This window comes from Rana temporaria, chromosome 8, assembly GCF_905171775.1.
Source record: "Rana temporaria chromosome 8, aRanTem1.1, whole genome shotgun sequence".
NCBI lineage: Eukaryota > Metazoa > Chordata > Amphibia > Anura > Ranidae > Rana > Rana temporaria.
Window position 1 is genome coordinate 179,292,832 of NC_053496.1, and position 20,462 is coordinate 179,313,293.

At 45.0% G+C, this 20,462-nt stretch overlaps 3 protein-coding genes across 6 annotated transcripts in view; all 3 read left to right on the forward strand.

Moving 5' to 3' along the window:
• LOC120910546 (zinc finger protein 850-like) overlaps positions 1 to 20,462 on the forward strand; it is a 1,103,195-nt gene that overhangs the window by 795,251 nt on the left and 287,482 nt on the right.
• On the forward strand, positions 336 to 9,477 carry LOC120910149 (zinc finger protein 35-like). 2 transcript variants are annotated; one of them, XM_040322028.1, is made up of 7 exons: positions 336 to 395; positions 2,536 to 2,655; positions 2,850 to 2,957; positions 3,037 to 3,100; positions 3,411 to 3,505; positions 5,063 to 5,207; positions 8,495 to 9,477. In XM_040322028.1, the coding sequence occupies exons 1-7, from the start codon at positions 381 to 383 to the stop codon at positions 9,082 to 9,084; spliced, it is 1,137 nt and encodes a 378-aa protein (XP_040177962.1). In that variant the 5' UTR covers positions 336 to 380; the 3' UTR covers positions 9,085 to 9,477. The 2 variants fall into 2 exon arrangements, with proteins under 2 accessions (XP_040177962.1, XP_040177963.1); XM_040322029.1 differs by having other exon boundaries at positions 2,850 to 2,948.
• The window catches only part of LOC120910016 (gastrula zinc finger protein XlCGF26.1-like), a 111,051-nt gene continuing 108,066 nt past the window's right edge, over positions 17,478 to 20,462 (forward strand). For 2 of the 3 annotated variants that reach the window (XM_040321850.1, XM_040321851.1), the window contains exon 1: positions 17,479 to 17,582. The gene's annotated coding sequence lies outside the window, so the exon portion shown is untranslated. Of the gene's footprint in view, positions 17,583 to 20,462 lie in introns of all 3 variants that reach the window. The other variant, XM_040321852.1, reaches the window with a different exon arrangement.

Consider the following 20,462-nt stretch of genomic DNA (forward strand, 5'->3'; position numbering starts at 1 on the left):
AATGTGTAACGGAAGTGACGTTCTATCGCCGCCATCTTGCTACACCCCGCACTCCTCCATACTAAAGATACACTGAGAAGGGGGAAAGCGGACATCTTGTTACACCCACCGGAGTTGTGCGTTAGACACTTATTTTTAACAGTAAAGTGAGTTTATATCATAAAATACATAACTTAGAACGTATGAATGTTTAGATGTTGAATTTTAAAAGCAGCGAACTTCTGTCGGAATAGCCAACCTATGAGGTGAGCAGCTATTCAACATCTAACCAGTCAGACAGGAAGTGATTGACACACACACAGGAAGTGGTTGAAGATGCAGACAGGAAGTTCCGGGTTAGAGGTGAGTCGGGAGGAAGTAGAGAGGAGACATTGTTGGAAATGGCAGCAGAGGAGGTAATGAGATCTTATTTTATATTTACACCCATCATGTCAATCTTCTGCCTCCTTATTCCTTTATCCCGCGTCCTACACACATATATTTATATATATACTCTATGTATCTTATTAATGTGTATACATCATTTTTGTAGACCAGATGCATCCTAAATATAGAACCATTTATCCAACTGTCCGTCCAGAGCCTCTGGTTTATAGACCAGATACATCCTAAATATAGAACCATTTATCCAACTGTCCGTCCAGAGCGTCTGGTTTATAGACCAGATGCATCCTAAATATAGAACCATTTATCCAACTGTCCATCCAGAGCCTCTGGTTTATAGACCAGATACATCCTAAATATAGAACCATTTATCCAACTGTCCGTCCAGAGCGTCTGGTTTATAGACCAGATGCATCCTAAATATAGAACCATTTATCCAACTGTCCATCCAGAGCCTCTGGTTTATAGACCAGATGCATCCTAAATATAGAACCATTTATCCAACTGTCCATCCAGAGCCTCTGATTTATAGACCGGATACATCCTAAATATAGAACCATTTATCCAACTGTCCGTCCAGAGCCTCTGGTTTATAGACCAGATGCATCCTAAATATAGAACCATTTATCCAACTGTCCATCCAGAGCCTCTGGTTTATAGACCAGATACATCCTAAATATAGAACCATTTATCCAACTGTCCATCCAGAGCCTCTGGTTTATAGACCGGATACATCCTAAATATAGAGCCATTTATCCAACTGTCTATGATTGGATCTCAAATGTCGCCTAACCATGAGGTTTTAGCGCCTCCCAATCACAAGTGTAAACAAGTCCTAATAAGACACTCAACAGATGATCAAACCCAGGTAGATTAAACTCTGATAAGTTGAATTGAGGACCAAATCTTTAACCACTTAAGCCCCGGACCTTTATGCAGGTAAAGGACCTGGCCAGTTTTTACGATTCGGCACTGCGTCGCTTTAACTGACAATTGCGCGGTCGTGTGACGTGGCTCCCAAACACAATTGGCGTCCTTTTTTTTCCTCCCACAAATAGAGCTTTCTTTTAGTGGTATTTGATCACCTCTGCGGTTTTTATTTTTTGCGCTTTAAACAAAAATAGAGCGACAATTTTGAAAAAAAAAACAACAATATTTTTTACTTTTTGCTGTAATAAAAATCCCCCAAAAATATATAATTTTTTGTTTTTTCCTCAGTTTAGGCCAATACGTATTCTTCTACCTATTTTTGGTAAAAAAAATCACAGTAAGCGTTTATCGATTTGGTTTGGCAAAATTTATAGCGTTTACAAAATAGGAGATAGTTTTATTGCATTTTTATTAATAATTTTTTTTTTACTACTAATGGCGGCGATCATTTTTTTTTTTTTTGTGACTGCGACATTATGGCGGACACTTCGGACAATTTTGACACATTTTTGGGACCATTGTCATTTTCACAGCAAAAAATGCATTGTTTACTGTGAAAATGACAATTGCAGTTTGGGAGTTAACCACTAGGAGGCGCTGAAGGGGTTAAGTGTGACCTCATATGTGTTTCTAACTGTAGGGGGGCGGGGCTGGACGTGTGACGTCATTGATTGTGTTGCCCTATAACAGGGAACACATGATCAATGACACTGCCACAACGAAGAACAGGGAAGGTGTGTTTACACACACCTCTCCCCGTTCTTCAGCTCCGGAGGACCGATCGCGGGACACCGGCGACGATCGGGTCCACGGGTTCCGCTGGCGCAGTCACGGAGCTTCGGACCGGGTCGCATGCACGTGTTCATCGCTTTTCCGGTCCGTAAATTCCCTTGGTCTGGTGTCCGTTCCTGTGGATGGATTGTCTATGTGCCCATTAACCCCCGTGGTTGCGGTAAGCGGCTTTCCAAAAAGTGGTGGTCTCTTCACAACAAGCGCATTCACGGTGGTGGTGTTTATTTTACTACGGGGTCTGCTTTGATCCCTCCGTCAGTGTTTTGGGACTTTAACATCATTAATTCAATTTAATTAGTTTATTTCAATATTTTTCTGGGTTCAAAGACTTTTTAGAGTTCCAAAAATACTTGTGGAAAGTTTGGAGGAACATTGTGGACATTCTTCATTCCAGTATCGTCCTTGTAATTATCATTTATTTGTTGACAGAGAGGAGTGTCCTCTTTAGGTTACATGGCCTACCCAACAAGCATGGACGGAGACCAAAGCCAAGTGGCTGAGAGGGTATTGAACCTCACCCTGGAGATCATCTACCTGCTGAATGAAGAGGTGAGGAGAGTTCTGGGAGGTCACATGACATCACTCTTATCTCTAATAATAAAACACAGACCTGACCGGAGAGGTGAGGATTCTGGGAGGTCACATGACATCACTCTTATCTCTATTAATAAAACACAGACCTGACCGGAGAGGTGAGGAGGATTCTGGTTAGTTTTTAGTAATTATTTTCTCAATTTATTCAGGTATCCATCACAGCAGCTCCACTTCGCTCCTTGACAGCCAATAGAAAAGAGAATATTCTAAATGCCACTAAAGTTATAATTCAGTTGCTGACCGGAGAGGTGAGTTGCGTAAGTATTACAAGATATTCTCCAGTAACAGACAAGGGATGTTTTTTGTGGATGGTGACTGTATCATTGTGTGTTTCAGGCTCCTATAAGGTGTGAGGATGTCTCTTTCTCCATGGAGGATCGGCTGCCCCTCAAATCACCGGGTAAGAGGAGACTTTATTGTAAAGGAGAGAGCAGTACGGAGGGTCCACCTAGATCCCCCATCATCTGATAAACACATAGAAACAATGTATTCAGTCAGTGTGTGTGTTTCCTACAGATGGATCCAGTAATGGGAACCCACCAGAGAGATGTCCCCTTCCTCTGTATTCCCTGCTAACAGTGGGGCCCAAACTGTAGGGTGGTGCACATTATTGTAAAGGAGAGAGCAGTACGGAGGGTCCACCTAGATCCCCCATCATCTGATAAACACATAGAAACAATGTATTCAGTCAGTGTATGTGTTTCCTACAGATGGATCCAGTAAAAGAAAACCAAAAAGACGTCCCCGTCCTGTGTTGTCCCGGGATTCCACACAGGAAGGTCGCACCATCCCTCACCATGATCCGGTAGGTGGAACTAGGCATGAAGACCTAAAAAATAAATAGCATTTAACGTCAAATCTTTTTCTTGGAATCTATTGAGGAACACAGAAAGAGTAGACTTCATAAACAGTTGGGTTATGCAGCAAGTGTTGTATAGTCAGTTTTTTTACTTTTACCTACAGGTAAGCCTACAATGAGGCTTACCTGTACGGTTTAGGAGATATTCCCCTTGCAATGAGCCGCTGACTGCAGTGCACACAGGGGATTCTCGGCTGGAAGTCCGGCGGACCTTGCCGGAAAGAAATCTCTCATGCGCGGAAGTGACGACATCGTGGCAACAGCCACTCAGAGGTCTGGAGCCGCGATACCTGGAAGACACGCCGAGGCATCATGTCAGCTACCTCGGCGTAGAACAGGCGAGTTACCGACGCCTCGTTCTAAGTTAAGTATTTCATAATAAAGTGTGAAATGAAGGGCTAATCGCATTCCACCTAAAGGCCCCTTTTAGACGGGATGGATGCCATCCTAATCAGCAAGGGGGTCCCCTGCTGAGAACGAAAACATTCCTTCCATAGAATGGTTTGGTGAGAAATCATGTCCCACATGTTCCCGGTAATCCTCTTGTGTTCTTTTATGGCGTCTTCGTGGATTCCTTCTTGGATGTCATTTCTGTTTTGTCTCACCAATGTGACATCCCGTGTTGCCCTTGAACAAAGCTACACCATGGTAGTGGAGATCAGGTGCTAACTGGCAGCTTTTTGGCCAGTTGGCAAGTACAGCCCATAGGCCCATTGTGACGGGAGTGCACAGGGTTTGCGTTCCCTGGTTAACACTCGGCCAATCAGGTTCACCGGGTCTGGTTAATGGTCACCTGATTGGCTAAAGCAACATCGAGGGCGGGAGAAGACATCGAGGGATCATGGAGGAGGATGGCTGACCCGAAAAAGGTAAAGCCCGGGCGGTTTTTGGGGCAAACTGGCGGCATTTTACGGGGCAAACTGGCGGCATTTTACGGGGCACGGTGGCGACAATTGATGGCACAGTGGCGACAGTGGCTGCGTTTGATGGCACAGTGGCGAAAATTGATGGCACAGTGGCTGCGTTTGATGTATTTTTTTTCGTTTGTCTTTAAGAATAAAAATTCCCCTTTGAGAGCATTGGGGCGGAAGTGACGTTTGACGTCACTAACGTCCTCCAATGCTATGGAGCCGAGCAGGGGACCATCATTTCCTCACTCGGCATCCAGGCCGTTAGGAAAGAGTAACCAATCGGCTCCGGTAAGCGGTGGAGACGACCAGAGCGTGGTGGGAAGGGGGGTCCCTCTCCTGCCACCGATAAAAATAATCTTGCGGCGAATCCACCGCTGAGATCACTTTTAACTGAAAGAGGACCGCCAGACGTTTTTTATAAATACCGGGGTTATGGCAGCTAGCTGCTGCCATAATAATGGTAGTTAACGTCAACATAGCGACGTATAACGACGGCGGCTGGTCCTTAAGTGGTTACGCACTGAGAGGACATTCTTCTATGAGATCTCTCGCTCCTATTTTACAAATGTGTTCTCTCATCTTTGGGGTTTAGGGTGAAGAAGTGAAAGACATCAGGATCAAGATTGAAGATGACGAAGAAGAAGAGAGGTTGGTGAGTGGAGATCAGCAGTCTATGGAGGAGGAGGACGTGATGATTATGGAAAGTAAACAGGACTCTTCTCTGCTTATAGACACAAGTAAGTCATAAATCCAGTCTGAGAATAAAGAACGTTTCCTACTCATAGAGGACACACTGTTTTGGCAGACCTCCCGAAGAATTGGGTCTGTCTGGTTTTAGGCCAGATGGACCAGGTGAAAGTACCCCAGTCCCCGTCTGGAGCCTAACGCCCCGGGGGATTAGGGTTATGGTCCTTCCTCTTCGGAGGAGGACTATATGTGCACTTTTTGTGTTCACTTTTTGGTCTGGAGTTTAACGCTACTTGGGTTGGTCTGTGTCATTTTTTGTTGTGGGTATGTTCACGCTTTGATGAGTAGGGTGTAGGTCCTCGGGCCTGACCTGAAAGTCTTGGGAGGGGGTGGACATGGCCTCCTGGCTTGGTTTGCCCTCTCTCATGGGATCTCCCTTCGGGGGGAGCCCCACCTAGTACTTGGGTGGGTCTGTTTCGGTAGACCCTTCATAGAATGGTTTCGACCAGATGGACCAAGTGTAAATACCCCAGTTCCCGTCTCAAGCCTAACGCCCTGGGGGATCAGGGTTTGGTCCTTCCATTTCGGAGGACTTGTGTACACCCGTTGCGCGTTTTGTGTATCACTCTTTATGCGTGTGCACTTTTTTTTGGCACAAGGTAGAGTTTTTGGGAGTTCACACACCACAGGCTTTTAAAATAAATAAAATAAAAAAAACAGTTTTTATCAGTTACCAAGTGGTGGCGCTGTGCTCTCATCCCTGATCTACGGCGGTAGGTTAGGGGTTGGCGGGGGCTATGCGAATCCACTTGGTGTAATGTTAACCTGGAAGGTTAGGATCGGTGGCAGCCAAACCCAGACTGTTTGGTAACTGAGGGTTGGCATTGGGTTCTCCCAGAGAAAGCTGGAAGGGTTGCCTCCTGATGGGATGGAGAGGCACTGGGTCTGGCCGAATGGCCAAGATCTAGTGTGGTTCCTGTCCTTATCAGTCTTTCAGGAAAGAGCACCGGCCCCCTTGTCCAGGGGGGGTGGTCGGTTAGTACTTGCCGAATGTAATATGGTGGGAGAGGTGGGTGAGTCTTTCCCTCCTGGGCTTTCCCTAAGCTCTCTAAGTTCTATGCCTTCCTGGTAGGGATGGGGCTGCACTGGTCTGGCTGTGGGCCGGGGTCGAAAGCCTGTCCCCCCCCGGAGTGGCCATCAAGGGGTTCCGTAATCTGTGCTCTGAGGGTCACTCGGAGTTATAGCACCAAGGTCACTGCACCATACACACTTTTTTCGCACCTGCCTCTTGGGCCGGGCCTTTTGGAATTTTTATTCCTGGCCTGAAGGCCACCATTGTTTCACACAATGGCACCTTGTGCTTCCCCACTTCTCTTTCCCCACCTTTATGTTGTTTGTTGTGTGTCACTTTATGTCCTTTTTTTTTTTTTTGGCTGTTGGGTATGTACACGTTTTCACGTTTAATGAGTCGGGTGTAGGTCCTCGGGCCTGCCATGAAAGTCTTGGGAGTGGGTGGACATGGCCTCCTGGCTTGGTTTTCCCTCTCTCATGGGGTCTCCCATCGGGGGAGCCCCACCTAGTACTTGGGTGGTCTGTTTTCGGCAGCCCTCCCAGAGAATGGTGTCTGTCTGGTTTTAGGCCAGATGGACTATGTGAGGTACCTCAGTCCCCGTCTGGAGTCTAACGCTACTTCAGGGTAATTTTTTCTACGTGTTTCGACCTTTTAAATTATTGGTCTTCTTCAGGGGCATTTTTCTGCTCGTTTTAACCTTTTAAATGATTTGTCTTCTTCAGGGGAATTTTTCTATGCGTTTTTATTTTTTTTTTTTAAATTGGTGGTATTCAGGGGAATTTTTCTACGTGTTTCGACCTTTTAAATTATTGGTCTTCAGGGGCATTTTTTTTCTTAGCGTTTCGACCTTTTAAATTATTGGTCTTCAGGGGCATTTTTTTTCTTAGCGTTTCGACCTTTTAAATTACAGTAAAACCTTGGTTTGAGAGTAACTTGGTTTGAGAGCGTTTTGCAAGACAAGCAAAATGTTTTAATACATTTTAACTTGATATGCAAGCGATGTCTTGATGTAAGAGTAGCGCCATGTCACAACTGAGTATAAAAAAGGAGAGGAGCCTCTAAGTGTAGCAATATGGTTACATTTAATGAAGGTACAACATTTAGCAACTTATTGCTACACTTGGAGGTGCCACTCTTCTCTTTTATAACCTGTTAAAACAATGCTTTGATATACAAGTGCTTTGGATTGCAAGCATGTTTCTGGAACGAATTATGCTCGCAAAACAAGGTTTTACTGTATTGGTCTTCTTCAGGGGAATTTTTTCTACGCATTCAACCTTTTCAATTATTGGTCTTCGGGGGAATTTTTTCTACGTGTTTCGACCTTTAAAATTATTGGTCTTCAGGGAAATTTTTCTACGTGTTTCTACCTAGTAAATTATTGGTTTTCAGGGGAACTTTTCTACATGTTTTGACCTTTTAAATTATTGGTCTTCAGGGGAATTTTCAACGTGTTTTGACCTTTTTAATTTATTGGTCTTCAGGGAATTTTTTCTAAGCGTTCGACCTTATAAATTATTGGTCTTCTTCAGGGAAATTTTTCTACGTGTTTTGACCTTTTTAATTTATTGGTCTTCAGGGGAATTTTTTCTTAGCGTTTCGACCTTTTAAATGATTGGTCTTCTTTAGGGGAATTTTATTCTATGTGAAAAATAGAAGATTTACTATTTATTATGTTTATGGATACATCATTTATATAATTTAGTATATTTTAGGGTGTACATATAGTCCTCCTCCGATGAGGTACTTTCACGTGGGCCACCTGGCCTAAAACCAGACAGACCCCGTTCTCCGGGAGGTCTGCCAAAACAGACCAACCCCAAGTACTAGGTGGGGCTCCCCCCGAATGGAGAGTCAATGAGAGAAGGCGAACCAAGCCAGAAGGCTATATCCACCCCCTCCCAAGACTTTCAGGGCAGGCCTGAGGACCTACACCCTACTCATCAAACGTGAACGTACCCACAAAAAAATAGACATAAAGTGACACAGACCAACCCAAGTATTAGGTGGGGCTCCCCCAAAAGGAAGACCCCATGACAGAGGGCGAACCAAGCCAGAAGGCCATGTCTTTTATACAGGTAACAAGCTGAGATTACTAGCACTCCCATTAAGGGAGTGCTCCTAATCTCAGCTTGTTTCCTGTATAGAAGATACATCGGGAAAGAGAGATCTTGTTGATTGATGGGGGATCAAATACTTTTTCCCCCTCACTGTATTTCTACCTAAACATGTGATTTCTGAATGTCCGTCTTGCTTATCCATCAGGTGGATGCTATTCCTGGAACATCTCTGAGGGACATCTCATACCATCTCCAAAGACTCCCAAGGAACCTTCTGTAGTCCACGAAGGAGCTCCCACCGTGGGAGACCGTTCTTTGTCATTTTCGGCTCGCATGAAACCCGTCCGTAAAAGAAAAAACCTTCCAGGTGGCAGGTCTTATTCATGCACGGAGTGCGGGGAAGGTTTCGAGGAAAAAGGAGACCTTTATATCCACCAGAGAGTCCACACGAGCGAGCGCCCTTTCGCGTGTTTAGATTGCGGGAGATGCTTCGCGATTAAATACCACTTAGTCAGCCACCAGAGGGTTCACACGGGGGAGCGCCCTTTTTCCTGCCCGGATTGCGGGAGGTGTTTCTCGCAGAGGTCAAACCTTCGTAGACACCAGAGAAGTCACTCCCACGTGCGTCCTTATATATGTTTGGAGTGCGGGGAAAGTTTTACTGAGAATAGAAGCCTTCTCAAACATCAAATACAACACCAACCGTTTCCATGTTTACAGTGCGGGAAACTTTTCACGCAGATAAAAGAGCTTCTTGAACATCAGGAAGTTCACGCGGATGAGCCTACCTTGTAGTGTTCAGAGTGCGGGCAATGTTAGAAAATAATCCTTTTCCCACACCAGAAAAATTAACACAGGTGACCAACCCCCCCCCCCCCTTTTTTTTTCATGGTTTTGAGGGTGGAAACGTTTCAGTCATCAGTAAAGACATCTTATACGCCTGAGATGCCACACGGATCAGCAACCTTATTCATGTCCAGTGTGCGGGAATTTTTTTTATTTTTTTTTTACAAAAGTAAGCTTCTAACAGACCAGATATTTCAGAGAGATGAGCATCCCTATTCTTGGTCACAGTGGCTCCTCCAGATTTTGCTAGTGGTTTTCTTGAGGGTTCTTCCAGAGGTTGCTAGGGGTTCCTTGAGGGTTCTTCCAGAGGTTGCTAGGGGTTCCTTGAGGGTTCTTCCAGAGGTTGCTAGGGGTTCCTTGAGGGTTCTTCCAGAGGTTGCTAGGGGTTCCTTGAGGGTTCCTCCAGAGGTTGCTAGAGGTTCCTTGAGGGTTCCTCCAGAGGTTGCTAGAGGTTCCTTGAGGGTTGTTCCAGAGGTTGCTAGAGGTTCCTTGAGGGTTGTTCCAGAGGTTGCTAGGGGTTCCTTGAGGGTTGTTCCAGAGGTTGCTAGGGGTTCCTTGAGGGTTTCTCCATAGGCTACTAGGGGTTCCTTGAGGGTTCTTCCAGAGGCTGCTAGGGGTTCCTTGAGGGTTCCTCCAGAGGTTGCTAGGGGTTCCTTGAGGGTTCCTCCAGAGGTTGCTAGGGGTTCCTTGAGGGTTCTTCCAGAGGTTGCTAGGGGTTCCTTGAGGGTTCTTCCAGAGGTTGCTAGGGGTTCCTTGAGGGTTCTTCCAGAGGTTGCTAGGGGTTCCTTGAGGGTTCTTCCAGAGGTTGCTAGGGGTTCCTTGAGGGTTCCTCCAGAGGTTGCTAGGGGTTCCTTGAGGGTTCCTCCAGAGGTTGCTAGGGGTTCCTTGAGGGTTCTTCCAGAGGTTCCTTGAGGGTTCCTCCAGTGGTTGCTAGAGGTTCCTTGAGCAATTTCTGCCTCTCAGAGAAGCTCCCACTGGCACTATTGATCTTTTTAGTCATCTATAAAGGGGTAATTCTTCTCACTGACTACAAGTGCAAGGAGCATTCTCCCCACTGACATCACACTAATAATGTATCCTGAGTTGTAGATATAGACCGGAAAGTTCTTTCAAGGGTTCCTCTGTGTCAAAAAGGTTGAGAGAGGATGCTTTATGGTCTAAGGCAGGGGGTCTCCAAACAAAGGGCCAGTTTATTGTCCTTCAGGCTTTGATGGGGCCAGACCGTGGTCAGTGAGAGTACAAAATGCCCAGACATCAACAATGCCTCATTGTTGGTATCAGTGGTAATACTGTCCCATCAATGGCGCCAGTGAGAAGAATAGTTTCCCATCATTGATATTTGTGGGAGGAATAGTGTTCCATCATTGGTGTCAGTAGGAAGAATAGTGTCTCATCATTGGTGTCAGTGGGAGGAATAGTGTCTCATCATTGGTGTCAGTGGGAGGAATAGTGTCCCATCATTGGTGTCAGTGGGAGGAATAGTGTCCCATCATTGGTGTCAGTGGCAGGAATAGTGTTCCATCATTGGTGTCAGTAGGAGGAATAGTGCCCCATCATTGGTGTCAGTGGCAGGAATAGTGTCCCATCATTGGTGTCAGTGGCAGGAATAGTGTCCCATCATTGGTGTCAGTGGCAGGAGTAGTGTTCCATCATTGGTGTCAGTAGGAGGAATAGTGTCCCATCATTGGTGTCAGTGGCAGGAATAGTGTTCCATCATTGGTGTCAGTGGGAGGAATAGTGTCCCATCATTGGTGTCAGTGGCAGGAATAGTGTCCCATCATTGGTGTCAGTAGGAGGAATAGTGCCCCATCATTGGTGTCAGTGGGAGGAATAGTGCCCCGTCATTTGTGTCAGTGGGAAGAATAGTGGCTTATCATTGGTATTAGAGGAATATAGGTCCATCATTGGGAGGAATGGTGGCTCTTCATTAGTATTGGTTGGAAAAATAGTGGCCCTTCATTGGTATTGGTTGGAGGAATAGTGGCCCATCATTGGTATTGGTTGGAGGAATAGTGGCCCATCATTGGTATTGGTTGGAGGAATAGTGGCCCATCATTGGTATTGGTTGGAGGAATAGTGGCCCATCATTGGTATTGGTTGGAAAAATAGTGGCCCATCATTGGTATTGGTTGGAGGAATAGTGGCCCATCATTGGTATTGGTTGGAGGAATAGTGGCCCTTCATTGGTATTGGTTGGAAAAATAGTGGCCCATCATTGGTATTGGTTGGAGGAATAGTGGCCCATCATTGGTATTGGTTGGAGGAATAGTGGCCCATCATTGGTATTGGTTGGAAAAATAGTGGCCCATCATTGATGTTGGTTGGAGGAATACTGGCCATCATTGGTATTGGTTGGAAAAATAGTGGCCCTTCATTGGTATTGGTTGGAGGAATAGTGGCCCATCATTGGTATTGGTTGGAGGAATAGTGGCCATCATTGGTATTGGTTGGAAAAATAGTGGCCCTTCATTGGTATTGGTTGGAGGAATAGTGGCCATCATTGGTATTGGTTGGAGGAATAGTGGCCCATCATTGGTATTGGTTTGAGGAATTGTAGCCCACTGTGGTGGTCAGTAGAAGGAATAGTGACCTCAGGGCCAGATGGAGGCAAGCAAAGGGCCACATCCAGCCCTGGGGCCACAGTTTGGAGACCACTGCTCTAGGGGGAGGATAGACCCAAGTGGTGTGACTATTAGTTTGGTTTGATAATTCTAGGCCTGATTGGATTACATTTTAGTAAGACAACAGCACTAAACCGGTTACACATGGGCAAACATGGCATTTGTGGCAATACACTGGCAACTGTGAGAAGGAAGTGGGCAACAAAAAAAAAAGGGTAACACACTGGCTATCATGACAAGACATGGACACCCTACCCATACACGGGCCAAAAACTAGCAATGGCGGGAATACATAGGCAAGAAAAATTACGAAACATTCAATCCAATCAGAATTTGTCTTTTACCATTGAATCTTTTATTAAGTCGTTTTTGGTTGCCGCACATCAGTGTTTTTTTTATTTTTTTTATTATTGTTTTCTTTTCTTTACTGGAGAAGCTGGATTTTCATTGGTCCAGCCAATGTATTATAAGCGTGATATATATTTTTAGTTTGGTTGTACAAGATTTGATTTGAATTAAATCTTTGTTTTATTGTATGTTGATCAGTTGTTCTAAAATACATAGTCAAGTTCTACACTTATTCTGTTCTGAGTCTTTCTTTTTTTTTTAACATATGCCTATAATTCATAGATGATTGGTGATGGGAATGTGCTCAGTTCATAGATGGTCATCCTTTGGCGTTTATAGATGGTCAGCCTTTGGCGTTAATGGATGGCCGTCCATTGGCGTTCATGGATGGCCGTCCATTGGCGTTCATGGATGGCCGTCCATTGGCGTTCATGGATGGCCGTCCATTGGCGTTCATGGATGGCCGTCCATTGGCGTTCATGGATGGCCGTCCATTGGCGTTCATGGATGGCCGTCCATTGGCGTTCATGGATGGCCGTCCATTGGCGTTCATGGATGGCCGTCCATTGGCGTTCATGGGTGGCCGTCCATTGGCGTTCATCAATGGTCGTCCATTGGCGTTCATCGATGGTCATCCTTTGATGTTTATAGATGGTCATCCATTGGCATTCATAGATGGTCATCCATTGGCATTCATAGGTGGTCATCAATTGGCGTTAATGGATAGTCATTTATTGGCATTCATGGGGGGTCATCCATTGGCATTCATGGATGGCCGTCCATTGGCATCATCGATGGTCATCCTTTGATGTTTATGAACGCCAATGGATGACCATCGATGAACGTAAAAGGATGGCTATCCATGAATGTCACAGGATGGCCATCTATGAGCGCCAATGGATGACCATCTTTAGATGGTCATCCATTGGCGTTCATAGATGGTCATCCATTGGCGTTCATAGATGGTCATCCATTGGCGTTCATAGATGGTCATCCATTGGCGCTCATAGATGGTCATCCATTGGCGCTCATAGATGGTCATCCATTGGCAGTTTAACCCGCCCTGTTTTCCAAGGGTGGGGGAAAAGAGTCTCCGAGTTATTTTATCTGTTGTGTCCATGTGTGAAAATAAATGAGTTTTGTTGTTTGCCACTCTAGACTGGTGTTGTCTGGTGACTGGGTGGACTAAATGGATGGCGCTGGTTCTGGGCAGAGGAAGGATTTACGGCGGACCTAGTTTTGTTTGAGGACGAGGGTTCGTCACATTGGGACAGAGGGATTTCCGATTCCTGTAGTCCCTGCTCACCATAATTTCGATGGTTATACTTGATTCTAGCTATAAAATAACGAGATCTTATATTTGGAACACAATCCATAAAAGGAGCACCTTGGCACCATACCTTCCTGGTAGATGGGTTTCCAAACACAAACAATTGGGTCCAGGATGATAATCATCTAATTGGGAGAACAAAGATGGTCAATGTATCCCCCAAAGCCAAGAGAGGGATCCAATGTTGGAAGATCTTAGTAAGATATATTCTTCACACCACAATGACCCAGACTGCCAACCCCTCAGACACAAGACAACCTCACTGATGTGAAAATAAATCTTTTCAACCATAATCTTTTATCAATATCTTATCAAATATTTCCACCCTCCAATTTTGGAGCCATTTCCACTTTATGAATAATGAATGCCATTTTTGCCTAAAAACATCAGCTGACACTTCTGTGGAACTCGACCTTCTGGACTCTCACTAATAAAACAGTAATAGATGAACGCCAATGGATGGCCACCCACAAACGCCAATGGATAGCCACCCACAAACGCCAATGGATGGCCACCCACAAACGCCAATGGATAGCCACCCACAAACGCCAATGGATAGCCACCCACAAACGCCAATGGATAGCCACCCACAAACGCCAATGGATAGCCACCCACAAACGCCAATGGATAGCCACCCACAAACGCCAATGGATGGCCACCCACAAACGGCAATAGATGGCCACCCATAAACGCCAATGGATGGCCACCCATAAATCCCAATGGATAACACCAATGGATGGCCATCCATGAACGCCAACGCACGGCCAGCCATAAACGCCAATGGATGATCACCCAAAAACGCTAATGTATGACCATCCATGAACACCAATGGATGACCATCCATGAACGCCACAGGATGACCATCTATGAATGCCACAGGATGACCATCTATGAATGCCACAGGATGACCATCTATGAACGCCAATGGATGACCATCTATGAACGCCAATGGATGACCATCTATGAACGCCAATGGATGACCATCTATGAACGCCAATGGATGACCATCTATGAACGCCAATGGATGACCATCTATGAATGCCAATGGATGACCATCTATAGGCGCTGATAGATGGCCATCCTGTGACATTCATGGATAGCCATCCTTTTGCGTTCATCGATGGTCATCCATTGGCGTTCATAGATGGTCATCCATTGGCGTTCATAGATGGTCATCCATTGGCGTTCATAGATGGTCATCCATTGGCGTTCATAGATGGTCATCCATTGGCGCTCATAGATGGCCATCCTGTGACATTCATGGATAGCCATGCTTTTGCGTTCATCGATGGTCATCCATTGGCGTTCATAAACATCAAAGGATGACCATCGATCAGGTCAGGTCAGGTGTTTTCAAACTTCTCATCAGTAAACAGTCTTATCAGCAGGGGGACTGCTGGAGGAATCCCCCTCCCTCTTTCCTCACAGCAAACACACTTACCCATCCCATAATATTTGAGGCAGACCGCAACAATAGAATACAGTCACACCCCAAACAATCGCAGCAAAGAGTACACAACAGCATGATACAACACAATATATATATATATAAAACACTGAGTCTGAATAGCACAGATCATAGTGGGGTTCTCATTCACCCTGTGCCCCTATTAGAGAATACATAGATTCATGCATTGCGTGAATCGATGTATTGTTGCCGCTGCCGCCCACTATTCAGGTCTGGTGGGTGTGTTTTAGAAGTGATGCTCTAATAGACAAAAAACATGCCAAAAAAATATTTTTTAACTTCTATGAAACTATAAAGTAATAAAAATATATGCTATGCAACTAAAGCAGGGGTAGGCAACCTGGAGCCTTCCAGCTGTTGCAGAACTACAAGTCCCATCATGCCTCTGGGAGTCATTTTAACTGCTAGCCTTGCAATGCCTCATGGGAAATGTAATTTCCCAAACAGCTTGAGGGGCCCCAGGTTGCCTACCCCTGAACTAAAGGATACATTTCTTAACCACTTCCCGCCCGGTCAATAGACAATTGACGTCTGGGAAGTGGTTCTGTAATCCTGACTGGACGTCTATTGACGTCCAGTCAGGATTACATGCTGGCGCGCGCCCGTGGGGGAACACAGCGCGGCGATCGGTGGTGCAGGGAGTCAGTCCCTGGCGGAGGCTCTTTACCACGTGATCAGCCGTGTCCAATCACAGCTAATTACGATGTAAACAGACATTGATTGGCTCTTCCTCACTGATAGACGCGAGTAGAGGAGAGCCGATCGGCAGCTCTCCTGACAGGGGTGGTAACCCTCCCCGCTGATGCTCACACTGGACCACCAGGGAAGCCACCAGGACCACCAGGGAAGGGGTTCGATGTGGATGGCCAGGTATGTACCACCTGGCCATCCACATGTTAAAATTTTTTGCAATAGATGCCAATCAGTGCCCACAAATGGGCACTGACTGGCAACATCGGCACACCATAGGAAACATTTAGAAAAATGCCCAGCAATGCCACCATCAGTGCCACCCCTCAGTGACCATCCATGCCCATCAGTGCCCACCTATCAGTGCCCATCTGTGCCACCTATCAGTGCCACCCATAAGTGCCCATCTGTGCCGCCTATGAGTGTCCTTCAGTGCTGCATACCAGCGCCGCCTATCAATGCCCATCAGTGCCGCCTATCAGTGACCATCATCAGTGCCACCTTTATCAGTGCCACCTCATCGGTGCCCATTAGTGCCCGCCTTATCAGTGCAGCCATATCGCAGTGCCCATAATTGAAGAAGAAAATGTACTTATCTACAAAAAAAATTAACAGAAAAAAATAAAAACGTTATATTTTTTTTATTATTTCGGTCTTTTTTCAGTTGTTGCGCAAAAAATAAAAATCGCAGAGGTGATCAAATACCACCAAAAGAAAGCTCTATTTGTGGGAACAAAATGATAAAAAAAATTGTTTGGGTACAGTGTAGCACGACCGCGCAATTGTCATTCAAAATGCGACAGCTCTGAAAGCTGAAAATTGGCTTGGGCAGGAAGGTGCGTAAGTGCCCGGTATGGAAGTGGTTAAATTGAAAAAGAACAATAAAATTATTTGTAAAAACCCCAAAAAAACAACATACATTATATAATATATTTTTTTATTTCATTTTTTACAAAAAATCACCTTTTTTCACACTTTTTTCCACAAATAATTTTTATTGTTGTTTTTCCAATTTAAAGCGGGAGTTCACCCATTTGTAAAAAAAAAATTTTTCTCCCCTTAGATTCCTGCTCGTTCGGTCTAGGGGAATCGGCTATTTGTATTAAAATATGATCCGTACTTACCCGTTTTCGAGCTGCATCTTCTTCCGTCGCTTCCGGGTATGGGTCTTCGGGAGCGGGCGTTCCTTCTTGAGTGACAGCCTTCCGAGAGGCTTCCGACGGTCGCATCCATCGCGTCACTAGTAGCCGAAAGAAGCCGAACGTCGGTGCGGCTCTATACTGCGCCTGCGCACCGACGTTCGGCTTCTTTCGGAAAATCGTGACGCGATGGATGCGACCGTCGGAAGCCTCTCGGAAGACTGTCAATCAAGAAGGAACGCCCATTCCCGAAGCCCATACCCGGAAGCGACGGAGAGGATGCATCTCGTAAACGGGTAAGTACTGCTCATATTTTAAAATAAATAGCCGATTCCCCTAGAGAAAACGAGCAGGAATCTAAGGGGGAAAAGTGCCCTCTAAGGGTGAACCCCCGCTTTAAGCTATTTATCCTTTAGTTTCATATATATTTTTTTTTATATAAATATAAAACACAAAACGTTTTTTATATTTTTTTATTTCATGTCTTTATTGTTGTGGTTACACCTCAGATATAATATATGCAAAAAAAAAAAAAGAAAAACATTAAAATCGTCTAAGAAGACATTTAAGTGTTAAAAAAAATAAAATGAAGGAAAATGTAGCGCTAATGGCCGTTTTTAGATGCCAGTTTCTAGATGTCAAGGTAAATGGTTCAGGAGAGGATGAACATCGTCCCGTCGTCCCGTATATGAAGCCGTCTACAAGGTCATGGAGAGTAATGTAAGATAAAGACAGGAAGTGAAGTCTGATGTAAACAGGAAATGATATAGAATGCAGACAGGAAGTTCCGGGTCAAAGGTGAATCGGGAGGATATAGAGAGAAGACGTTACTGGAACTGGTAGCAGAGGAGGTAATAAGATATTATTTTATATTTACACCCAGTAATCCCCCATTATGTCCGTCCTCTTCCTCCATAGTCACTGTGACGTCTTTTATCTCCAGAAGATGATGATATACACTTATATAGAGGATTGTAATATTTACACAGATACATCCTAAATATAGAACCATTTATCCAACTGTCCATCCAGAGCCTCTGGTTTATAGACCGGATACATCCTAAATATAGAACCATTTATCCAACTGTCCATCCAGAGCCTCTGGTTTATAGACCAGATACATTCAAAATATAGAACCATTTATCCAACTGTCCATCCAGAGCCTCTGGTTTATAGACGGGATACATCCTAAATATAGAACCATTTATCCAACTGTCCATCCAGAGCCTCTGGTTTATAGACTGGATACATCCTAAATATAGAGCCATTTATCCAACTGTCCATCCAGAGCCTCTGGTTTATAGACCAGATACATTCAAAATATAGAACCATTTATCCAACTGTCCATCCAGAGCCTCTGGTTTATAGACCGGATACATCCTAAATATAGAACCATTTATCCAACTGTCCATCCAGAGCCTCTGGTTTATAGACCGGATACATCCTAAATATAGAGCCATTTATCCAACTGTTCATCCTCCAGAGCCTCTGGTTTATAGACCGGATACATCCTAAATATAGAACCATTTATCCAACTGTCCATCCAGAGCCTCTGGTTTATAGACCGGATACATCCTAAATATAGAGCCATTTATCCAACTGTCCATCCAGAGCCTCTGGTTTATAGACCAGATACATCCTAAATATAGAGGCATTTGTCTCGGGGTTCTTCCCTCTCCTCCCTGTGATGACTCCGTGGTTTTTCCAGAGTTGGATATACAAAGCAAGGTGTCATCACAGGGCTCGGCTCCCGACTGCTACTTGTTTGGAATTAAATCTGTTAGTTCCTCTTATCTTAGTTGTCTCTCTCTTTGGACTGATGTATAGACCACCATAAAAATGGTACTATTTATCCATTCGAAGTCGTATACTACACTAATGCCATTCCGGACATTCCGCCAATAAAACCTTGGATTTTTTTTCCGACTGGTTGTTCACTCAAACTTGTGTTGCATACACACGGTCACACAAATGTTGTTGGAAATTCCAACCGTCGAGAACTTGATGACGTACAACACTACGACGAGCCGAGAAAAATGAAGTTCAATGATTCCGAGCATGCGTTGAATTCCGAGCATGCGTAGGATTTTTGTGCGTTAAGAACTTTTCGTTGTCGGAAAAATTGAGAACCAGCTCTCAAACATTTGTTGTCGGAAATTCCGACAGCAAATGTCCGATGGAGCCTACACACGGTCGGATTTTCCGACAACAAGCTCCCATCGAACATTTGTTGTCGGAAACGCTGTGACATACAACACTACGACTAGCCGAGGAAAATGAAGTTCAATGATTCTGAGCATGCGTTGAATTGATTCCAAGTATGTGTAGGATTTTTGTGCATTAAGAACTTTTCGTTGTCGGAAAAATTGAGAACCAGCTCTCAAACATTTGTTATCAGAGATTCTGACAGCAAATGTCCGATGGAGCCTACACACGGATTTGTCGGATTTTCCGACAACAAGCTCCCATCAAACATTGGTTGTCGGAAATTCCGAACGTCAAGAACGCACTGACGTTCAACACTACGACGAGCCGAGAAAAATTAAGTTCAATGATTCCGAGCATGTGTTGAAGTGATTCCGAGCATGCATAGGATTTTTGTGCATTAAGAACTTTTGTTGTCGGAAAAATAGAGAACCAGCTCTCAAACGTTTGTCATCGGAGATTCCGACAGCAAATGTCCGATGGAGCCTACACACGGATTTGTCGGATTTTCCGACAACAAGCTTCCATCGAACATTTGTTGTCGGAAATTCTGACCGTGTGTACGCGGCATAAGGCTGGGTTCACACTTATGCAACCTAGATGTGGGTTTCCCCGCATCCAATTTCGCATAACAGTAGACTGTGACCAGTTTGCAATGGAGCCGGTTTACACAGCTACGGGGACGGCCGCGGTCCGCACTGGAAAAGGGTCCTCTGCATCTTTGGCTCAGTTTCAGGCAACAATTCGGACCTGATTCGCCCCTGAAACTGAGAACAGGGACCCCCAGCCGCAGCTAGTGTGATCCCGGCCTAAACCTTTATTCCACCCATACTAAAAGTGTCCCTCTGTCTCAGCTCAGGGAGGAAGAAGTTCTAATGAAGGCAGCAGAAGGAATGAACATCCCTACAGTACATAGAATAAGGGATGAAGCTCCTGATTCTTGTGATTTGATGGAAGTGATGATGCAATTCTGTACCTCACAGTATGTTAGTGGAGGATTGTTGGCTCTCTTTGGATTCTCACTATACCCTGACTGGTTGTCCTGTCTCTGTCATGTGATCCTGAGCACCAATCGCAGGACAGATGCCCCCAGACCTATTTTGGTGGAGTTGGCTGTCAAGGTGACATCAATGTGCCCATCCAGTGACACTAATACCGTGTTTTCCCGAAAATAAGCCCGGGTCTTATATTCATTTTGGCAACAAAAGACCCAGTAGGGCTTATTTTCGGGGTAGGTCTTAACATATTCAGGAATCCCCAGTTTGAACAAACTTAAAATGCTCAAATCCTTTCTTTTGCAGTAGCACACAATACAGAATGTGTGTGCCCCTGCAAATTAACAGTGCAAACACCTCAGCTCTCCTCCACCTCTCCCAGCCACCAGCGAGGGATCTTGGCCCCCCCCCCCTCCTTCTGCAATGCTCGAAGCAGGGAAGAGAGCACACCAGCATGTGAAGAAAAATAATCTGTAAATACCTTGTGAAGTAGCCATGCTGCATACCGCACACGGTACCGTATGACATGTT

Coding starts and splice junctions, on each gene's coding strand:
- LOC120910149 (XM_040322028.1), top strand. Junction 2,958..3,036: donor TGACCGGAGAGGTGAGTTGC/GTAAGTATTACA, acceptor TGTGTGTTTCAG/GCTCCTATAAGGTGTGAGGA. Junction 5,208..8,494: donor TTCTCTGCTTATAGACACAA/GTAAGTCATAAA, acceptor CTTATCCATCAG/GTGGATGCTATTCCTGGAAC.